This window comes from Macrobrachium nipponense, chromosome 9, assembly GCF_015104395.2.
Source record: "Macrobrachium nipponense isolate FS-2020 chromosome 9, ASM1510439v2, whole genome shotgun sequence".
Taxonomy (NCBI): Eukaryota; Metazoa; Arthropoda; class Malacostraca; order Decapoda; family Palaemonidae; genus Macrobrachium; species Macrobrachium nipponense.
In genome coordinates, this window is record NC_061110.1 from 108,847,024 (window position 1) to 108,856,295 (window position 9,272).

Below are 9,272 nucleotides of genomic sequence, written 5' to 3' on the forward strand. Positions count from 1 at the left end.
ATATAATAAAAGCAGTATAGCTATACGAGGAATTCACAGTAAAGAAAATGAAATCGGCGTTACAATATTCATGGACATAACGTCTGAAAATGCAAAAGAATTGTTCGATATAAATTAAATAGTATCATGTCTTTGAATTCTATAAATTATCATAATTTCAGTAACACTGAAATACATAGATATTAATGACAGTTACGATATTCAAATCAGCCAGCTGCTGAAAATTTTTTTTAAAGAATTCTACGTTACCGTTGAAATAACTACACCTCTGGGTTATAGATATAATACTGCCAATGCAAAATGAAATAACCTGTTATCAGATACAATTTCAGGTAAGTGGGGAAACTGACTGACAAAAAGCGAAGGAAACCTTGGGAAACCCTGTGTGCAAAGACACTACAAGAACGCAGATCTCACACGATGTTTATCTGTTTACCGATCCCATATAAAAAAATAAAAATAAAAAAACCACGCCTCTCTACGCGAACCTTGAAATTAAAAATAGACGAGAAAGAACTATCAAGGAAAGAAGTTCTGTCATCGTCGATTCACGTCTTAATTGGAAGGAAGACGACCTTGTTCATCCATTCCACCCGGCCTTCCACGAATTCGACTGCGATCCTGGACTTTTCGTATAAAAGAAGGCACCGAGGCGAGAGGAGTTTCATTCATATCCCAGGTGTTCCTTGGAGCTTCAAGATGGTAAGCTGCTCTCTCCTTCTCCCTTACTATATATATATATATATATATATATCTATATATATATATATATATATATATATATATATATATATATATATATATACATATATATATATATATATATATATATATATATATATATATATATATATATATTCACATAATTCCTACAATAAGCCGTTTCCGTTTCCCAAACAGACGATGACTCAAGAGAAAAACAAGACAATAGTCACTGCCACAGCCAAGCTTTGCTTCTGAATTGGTCAAATTCTTGTGAACCTTAAGCTTCCACATCATTATCCGCTTCAAATTCTCCAACAGAAGGCTCATCAGTTATGCATCGAATCCTAACTCAGCGCGACTTTTAGCCCTATCTCCGTTGCACACCGTTCCAATACGTACTATCCTCCACAGGACAAACTTCTTCCATTCTTTGTACAAGACATAAAACACCACATAACATATACAATTTTTATTCACTTACGCCATCACTTTCACATTACTTAGTAGCTTTTATATATTTTTCCTCATCAGTCCTTCTGACTCTACATACGCTAATGCGAGCAATTTCCTTCGTGTGATTCAACTTATTTCTTCCATTTACTTCTGACATTCACAATACATTTCTATACAGTAGAATTGACTCAGGTACCCTTAAGTATTCTCGCTTCGGCTACTATTGAATTGGTAATAAGTGGTACTACCTAGATATTGCTACCTTACAATGTGCTAATAGTTTTAGAATATAATAACAGTAATTTCCAAAGGCTTATAGTGTTGGGGGGGTTGTCGATCCCCGTATTGGGGGAAAGGGCCTCAAAAGGGCAAACGAACCTCCACTCCAGAGTCCAACGATAACCACACTTTTGGCTCCTGTTGGATAAAAATAAAAAGTAGCCTCTTTTTGTAATTAAAGTCAGATTGACAAGGAGGACCTTACAGGTCATCGTAAGCTTTCTGCTGTATATAATTTAAATAACAAAATCAAACAGGCATACTTCTGTGGCTTTACTTTCCCATTAAATAGTATGATATTCCTGTCATTTTTACTATTGATTGGAAGCATCGTTTATTCACATAGCTATTTATTGGACCTTACTGTGTGATCTGTAGTATTTCTTGCACACCAGATGAAGGTGACCCAGTTCCGATTTCTGAGTGCGGATAGACCAGCGATATAAAGACATGGCGCTAAGAATCTAATCGTAAAAGAAAACGACCCGCCTTAGAATATATCATCAGTATATTTCCAGATCTGCCTTGATTCCTCTTCTCAAAAATCAGTCTCTTCCGAGCGCTTCTCACTAAGCTGTCGTCATCCATTCCCTCTTTTTGACCAAATCACCTTGTGATACTGGAGCAGTGTTCCCCAATGCCAACATTTTTCATTCCCTTTGAAACCGCGAACATGACTTTCATTTCTTTTCATCCTTGCCCTCTGTCGGTATCGTGACCTCAATCTTGTTATTATCAATTCCCACCATGGATTATAGTAACACTTTCATCTATTTCCTGTGAAGAAAATTAATTCCCAGTCTGATGTTTCAGTAATTTCCGGATCTGAGGACCAATTTACAAATTTCCGTATGACCATGGATGCATTTTAACATCAAACATTTCTCCGCAATGCGTCGCTGCCTAAAAGTAGAACGTTTTTCCCAATTTAGTTAATTTCTACTTGTCTAAGGGAGCATCTTAATCTTTAGATTCTTAAGTTTTACTGAGCTTACTACACATCCCCTCTCTCTTGCATTCTTAAACAAACAATTTTCCTGCGTATCGCATTTGGTTTTCATCATCTTTGTAGCAATCTGTGAAAGCTGAATTTTTAGAGCGTCCTTGTTAAAAGTAAGTTGCTGTTTACGACGGAGCTGCCGGGGTACGTTTCTCTCTCTCTCTCTCTCTCTCTCTCTCTCTCTCTCTCTCTCTCTCTCTCTCTCTCCTCTTTTACTACAGCAGATTCTTAAATGGCAACTTGCGTCGTTCTTCTGAATACTTGCATGTCATAATGAAGTCATTTGCTCATTTTATTAATTCTATATCTGTAATCACTTTGGTATGAATAACAATTAAAGCCACTTAAGTAAATGTAAGAGAAGGATTTTATTGAAGGGTTTCTTCAGCCTCCTTATTTCTCATGAGAAAAGCAAAACAATAGACTATTCTTAGGAAATTTCAGAAAAATCCTATTAGATAAAATCCCAGCAAATCTTTGTATGATTAGAGTCAATCCTTTCATACCAAAGTTGTGGATAACAGTTTTATTTTAATTTTAAATTACAACTGAATTGAAAATAAGCAGTTTTTTATTACCTCTTTCCAGGTTGCCCTAAAATTCGCTTTATGTCTGGCCCTCGTCGCTTCCTCTGCTTTGGCTGAAAAACTCGGAGGAGGACATGGAGGTCACGGTGGTTCTATTGGAGGACATGGTGGTGGACTTGGAGGACATAGTGGTTCATTCGGTGGCCACGGAGGATCAGTAGGAGGCCACGCTGGTTCTTTCGGAGGTCACTCTGGTGGTTTTGGAAGTCATGGAGGCATCTCCGGAGGACATGGTGACAGTTTTGGAGGTCATGGCAGCAGCCTTGGTGGTCACAGCAACTCCCTTGGAGGCTTCGGCGGCGGCTCCTTTGGAGGACACGATAGTTCCTTCGGAGGTCACGGTGGATCCCTTGGCGGTCACGGTGGATCCATTGGAAGCAAAGGTGGCTCCGAGGTGGCTCCTTTGGAGGACACGATAGTTCCTTCGAGGTCACGGTGTCCCTTGGACGGTAAAGGTGCCCTCGGAGGACACGATAGTTCCCTTTGGAGGTCACAGTGGATCCCTTGGAGGTCAGTGGATCCCTTGGAGGTCACGGTGGGTCCCTTGGAAGCAAAGGTGGCTCCTTTGGAGGTCACAGCAGTTCCTTTGGAAGTCACGGTGGTGCCATTGGAGGCCACAGTGGATCCCTCGGAGGTCACGGTGGATCCCTTGGAGGTCACGGTGGAGCCATTGGAGGTCACGGTGGAGCCATTGGAGGTCACGGTGGATCACTTGGTGGTCACGGTGGCTCCTTTGGAGGACACAGTGGTTCCTTTGGAGGACACGGAGGTTCCGTAGGAAGTCTTGGCGGTTCCTTTGGAAGCCACGGAAGCGGCATAAGCCATGGTTCCTCCTTCGGTGGAGCAGGAAGCAAAGGACACGGTGGATCTTTTCAAGAGGATATGGTGTCCCCTCATTCTAAAACGCCAGTATCTCTATATATACAGAGAAACTTTGCTAAATTCCTAAGTATGATTAGTTGCATGATATTTAGCTGTAATGTAAATGAATAAATTATTTTCGGTATATGCGCAGTCTTTTTTTCTACTTCCAAAAATTAATAAAACTTCATTTTATATTCATTATTATTATTATTATTATTATTATTATTATTATTATTATTATTATTATTATTATTTATTATTTAGGTAGAGGACCCTCTTTCAAGCATGTTTCTATTCAGGGAGACTGCAGCTTTAAACTGCGTTGATGTTACAGAAATGTTGCATAGGTCATGTAACATTGAAAACGCCGTAATAAGAAGAATAAAAAAAAATTTATATAAAGAAAATCAAAGTAGCTGAAAGCAGCAATCTCCTTCAATAGAACATATTATTATTATTATTATTATTATTATTATTATTATTAATTATTATTATTATTATTATTATTATTATTATTACTATTATTATTATTATTATTATTATTATTATTTCTATCATTTACTCAGTAGAGAAACATATTCAGATGGAACAAACCCACAGGGGCCATTGACTTGAAATTCAAGCTTCCAAAGAATATAGTGTTCATTGGGAAGAAATAAGAGAAAATAAAGTGAAATACAGAGAACAGAGATCCCACTTATTAAGAAATAAAAAACATAATTAATCAATACATGAAAAGATAGAAATATATTAAAATGCAAGACGATTAGTATTAGGGAAGTAATGGAACTTCTCAAGTTCCAACTGCACGACATCCTCTGGGAGGCTGTTCCACAGTCCAACGATGTGGGGAATACATGACCTCTGGAACTGAGATGTTAGACAGCGAGGCCCATTTACTGCATATTGGTGCTGCTGTTCAGCGAGTCTAAGCGACCTAAGAACAATAATTGCATATTAAACCTCACCAAAGCACAAGGAAAAAGTTTTTTAAGAAAGGTTTATTCTTAAAATGTAATATGAACATATCCCTGGCCATCAGACATTTACATTCTTAAGTTAATGATTGAATTCATGAATAGAAAATAAAAAAAGAAGGTAAGTTGTTCCCTATCTTATTGTTAAGAAGTCACTTTGGAAAGCAATGCAAAATCATTACACTAGGAACGGGGGTGGGGGGTATTGGAAAGTAATTTTTCCCTTTTACCTCGGGCCATCTGTCACCAGTTTGATACCTGAACCTTTTATAAGTGATTAGTTCATTAAGATTCAAAGTTCAGATGGGTACCTGAGCATTGTGAAACTAGTTACTTCCCTTTCTACTATAGCAATGGCATATGCATGGTCACTAATAACGATTTTTTTTTTTTTTTTTTTTTTTAAGTTCCCTTTACTTATGCTGTTTGTTATGACATAGCTTTTTTCAAGAGTTTATGGTCATAAAGTAATAAACTTAACCGGTAAAAATTTTGAATGATTGTTGAAAAGAAACTAAAAGATAACGCACCAATAGCCGAAGCTTATGACTGAAATGAAAGAATTAGTTAACAACTAGCGAATATTTCTTAAAAATTAAACCGTGAATTGCCAACTATTTGTCTATTGAGCAGCCTGAGTCTAATGCTCTCTGGTCCTCTTGAAAGAGTTCTGATCTAGCATTAAGAATCAAGAAAGGCAACTCGATGCAGTTTATGCAGTTTAAGGGGTTTAGACAACCAAATATAATAAAGCAAGAACAAAATAACAGGTCTTGTTTTGTCTTCAAAAAAGTATTGTAAGTAATCATGTAACACCTATAACATAAATTTGGTCTCAAGAATAAGAAATAATGAAGAAAATCTCACAAGTGGGTCGTACAAGGGACTGACAATGCAATTGAGCCTGTTTTAAGTAACTTTGAAGTCTTCCGAAATTTAAGCGAAGGGCTCTTTAGAGTGAATAATGTAATGATTAGAATAATATAGACTCTAGTTGCTTCATTATTTAATCATGCAAGTAGCAAGAAAGCAGAGGCCTCGCTATAGTCGACGACAGAGATAACTGTTTTCTAACAATATTCAACGGCTTAGGCAGCGAAATTCTCTGAGGAGAACTGAAAGAGTTCTGAGTAGGCTGCTAAATATACCTGTACCAACAACTGTCGATTACCTGCTGAATGCTGTTACCAGTTACGTGCTTTACGTTTGCTTAATAGTTTTTCTAAGCTCTTGATGCCTTTTTTCATAGCTGTGCCCATTCTTTCGTTTACTGTTTGAGTATATAGCAAGCGACGATATTTCCCCTAAAGAGAATATCAGTCTAAACTGTTTAAATAATGAATCTTCAATTAAGAAATATAAGATTTAACCTTCCTTCCGCATTCCACCGTATACTTTAATTTACTGTCTTCTCTCGATGTCGCTGGGGAACATGACTTGGAAAATAATGCAGCGCTGTTAGTAATTACTCTTCCTCAATGCACTGACCTCTGAGCAAAATAGACAGGTTATATATATATATATGCATATATATATATATATATATATATATATATATATATATATATATATATATATATATATTATATGTATGTATGTATACACACACACGCATATATATGTATATATATATATATATATATATATATATATACATATATATGCGTGTGTGTGTATACTACTACATACATATATATTATATACATATATATATATATATATATATATAAAATATATATATATATATATAGTATGTATAAATGATGTATATGTATATACATATATATATATGATATATACTAATATATATATATATATATATTTATATATATATATGCATATACATATATATATCAACCTGTTTATTTTGCTCAGAGGTCAGTCATTGAAGAAGAGTAATTACTAACGCGCTGCATTATTTTCCAAGTCATGTTCCCAGCGACATCGAGAGAAGACAGTAAATTAAAGTATACCGTGGAATGCGGAAGGAAGGTTAAATCTTATATTCTTAACGAAGATTCATATTTAAACAGTTTAGACTGATATTCTCTTTTAGGGGAAATATCGTCGATTGTTATAATGATATTAATAATTATTTTTTCTATGGTTTTATTTATGTGCAATCATATAAATGTGATTTTTCAGAACCCCTTTATCATATAATCGTGGCTAGAGAAATTATAAATGTTCCCAATACAGATTTCAGCATATTTCCCCATTTTCTTTTCTTTTCTCCCTTTTTCCTTTAGTGCTATAAAAAAAACCACTGTCATTAGATTGATAAAAATGCATTCGAACTCAGCTCGATACCAACAAAATTAAATAATCTGCTTAATAAAATTCTGTCGTAAGACGCTGAAATATTGTAATGTCTTGTCTTTGTTCTTGTGTAAGAGACGCTGCAGTGATGTGGCTGGTATTTTGACATTTTTCAAACCACAAACGGTGTTCCCACCTGAGGAACTCAGTCTAAATAGCCGTGGGTATTTAAGAGCAAATGTCAATGAATAACAGGATTAACCAAACAAAAACTTCTTTCAGTTTTCTTCTGAAGATTGAAAAAGAAACCCACAAATTCAATTTGCAACTTGTTAACTTCTAAGTATTTACATTTAGTTTTACTCCACACTCGAGTACTTTCAGGCCCTTCTGTGGCCCATTCTCAAGAGATGTTTGGGATGTTAGCCTGGGTCAAGGCCCAGCAGTCTTCTTGACCCAGGCTAACATCCCAAACATCTCTTGAGAATGGGCCACAGAAGGGCCTGAAAGTACTCGAGTGTGGAGTAAAACTAAATGTAAATACTTAGAAGTAAACAAGTTACAAATTGAATTTGTGGGTTTCTTTTTCAATAACAGGATTAGTATTATGAACTATAAGAAAGTCATAGAGTTATTGCATTAACAACTGGAGCAATGTTATTATTATTATTATTATTATTATTATTATTATTATTATTATTATTATTATTATTATTATTAAAAGTAATGGCTACTTAATAGCGTCACGCTTGTTGAAATTCTTCTCCTTTTTCAAATAAAAAAAAACAAAAAAAAAGAATCTCTCTGTTACGCTGCTGAAGTAACCATTACTTTTAATAAAGTATGCTTGAGAGAGGGTCTGATTCCTAAGTACACTATTATTATTATTATTATTATTATTATTATTATTAATTATTATTATTATTATTATTATTATTATTAATTATTATTATTATTATTATTATTATTCAGAAATAAAATCTTTTCATATGGAACAAGCCCACAGAGGCTACTGACTTGAAATTCAAGCTTCCAAAGAATATTGTGTTCATAAGAAGGTCATTGCATTATCTGAATTTCTTATGTAAATTTTTACAGCATATTCTCAAATAAGCTTATTTTTTCCATTAATGTAAGTATATCCTTTGTAGCTTGGGGTGGGTCGCCAAGAAAATATATATGAGTCAACCAGACTGGTTTATTTTTATCCGTCCCACTTAACTAACATCTTGTTTTTAAAAAGCTGAGTGAGTGCTAACAAATTATACATAGAGAAAACTTGCAGTAAATGCAAATCTGATCTTTAGATAGAGACAGGAAATTTCGTCAGACAGACAGACGGAGTGAGGAAACCTACTCTTTTCAAGTCGCTTAATAGATCTCCGAAAGTAATACAAATAATTTCATGTACAACAGTAAATGAAAGTGTTTACATAATAATATTAACAACAATAATAATCATCATCATCACCACCATCATCATCATCATCATCATAAGAAAAGACTATACAGCCAACTGAGAGGCGAAGACAACCACCAGAAAATTCCTGAAGCCGAACCAAGTAAGGGACTCTGCAAAAACATATGGGGCAATCCAGTATCACAATACAAGCATTGCACAACATGGCTCCAAGACATTGGTTCGTCAACCCGGGGCCTCGGGGGGCCCATGGCCCCAAAGGGGTCCGTGGAAAGAATTTAGGGGGTCATGGGGGGCTGTTGCAAATTATACATTTCTAAATAATGCTAGGAATCTGAATTAAAAAAAAAAAAAACTTTTTCCCAACTAAATTTAAATTTGCTATTGTCCGCTAGTTTTATGTAGTCTAGTGATGTAAGTTGAACATATCACAGAAATCAATCAAATATAAGATAATTATGACTGTGAACTTCGTAATAAAGCAAGGGAGTTCTCTTCATCAACATTTTATTTATTTTTTTTTCTTTTTTTTTTTTTTACCTTTTTTTGGCGGGGTGGGATTTGGGAGAAAAATGAATGGGAGCCACACGAATGTTGAGAATTCATGAAGGGGGGAATGGAGTGAAAAAGGTTGAGAACCACTGCTCTAGGAGGTGAAGGCAGAAGAATTGGAGAGAACAAAACAAAGATTCAACGAGACCACGGCAGACACGGTCGGAAACCAACTG

At 35.3% G+C, this 9,272-nt stretch overlaps 1 protein-coding gene across 1 annotated transcript; it reads left to right on the forward strand.

The window, feature by feature from the left end:
• Positions 1–680: 680 nt before the first annotated feature.
• Positions 681–3,802, forward strand: LOC135218213 (uncharacterized). The gene is made up of 2 exons (XM_064254366.1): positions 681–702; positions 3,026–3,802. Exons 1-2 carry the CDS (start codon positions 700–702, stop codon positions 3,800–3,802), a joined length of 780 nt encoding a protein of 259 aa, XP_064110436.1. The 5' UTR covers positions 681–699.
• The last annotated feature ends 5,470 nt before the right edge of the window (positions 3,803–9,272 follow it).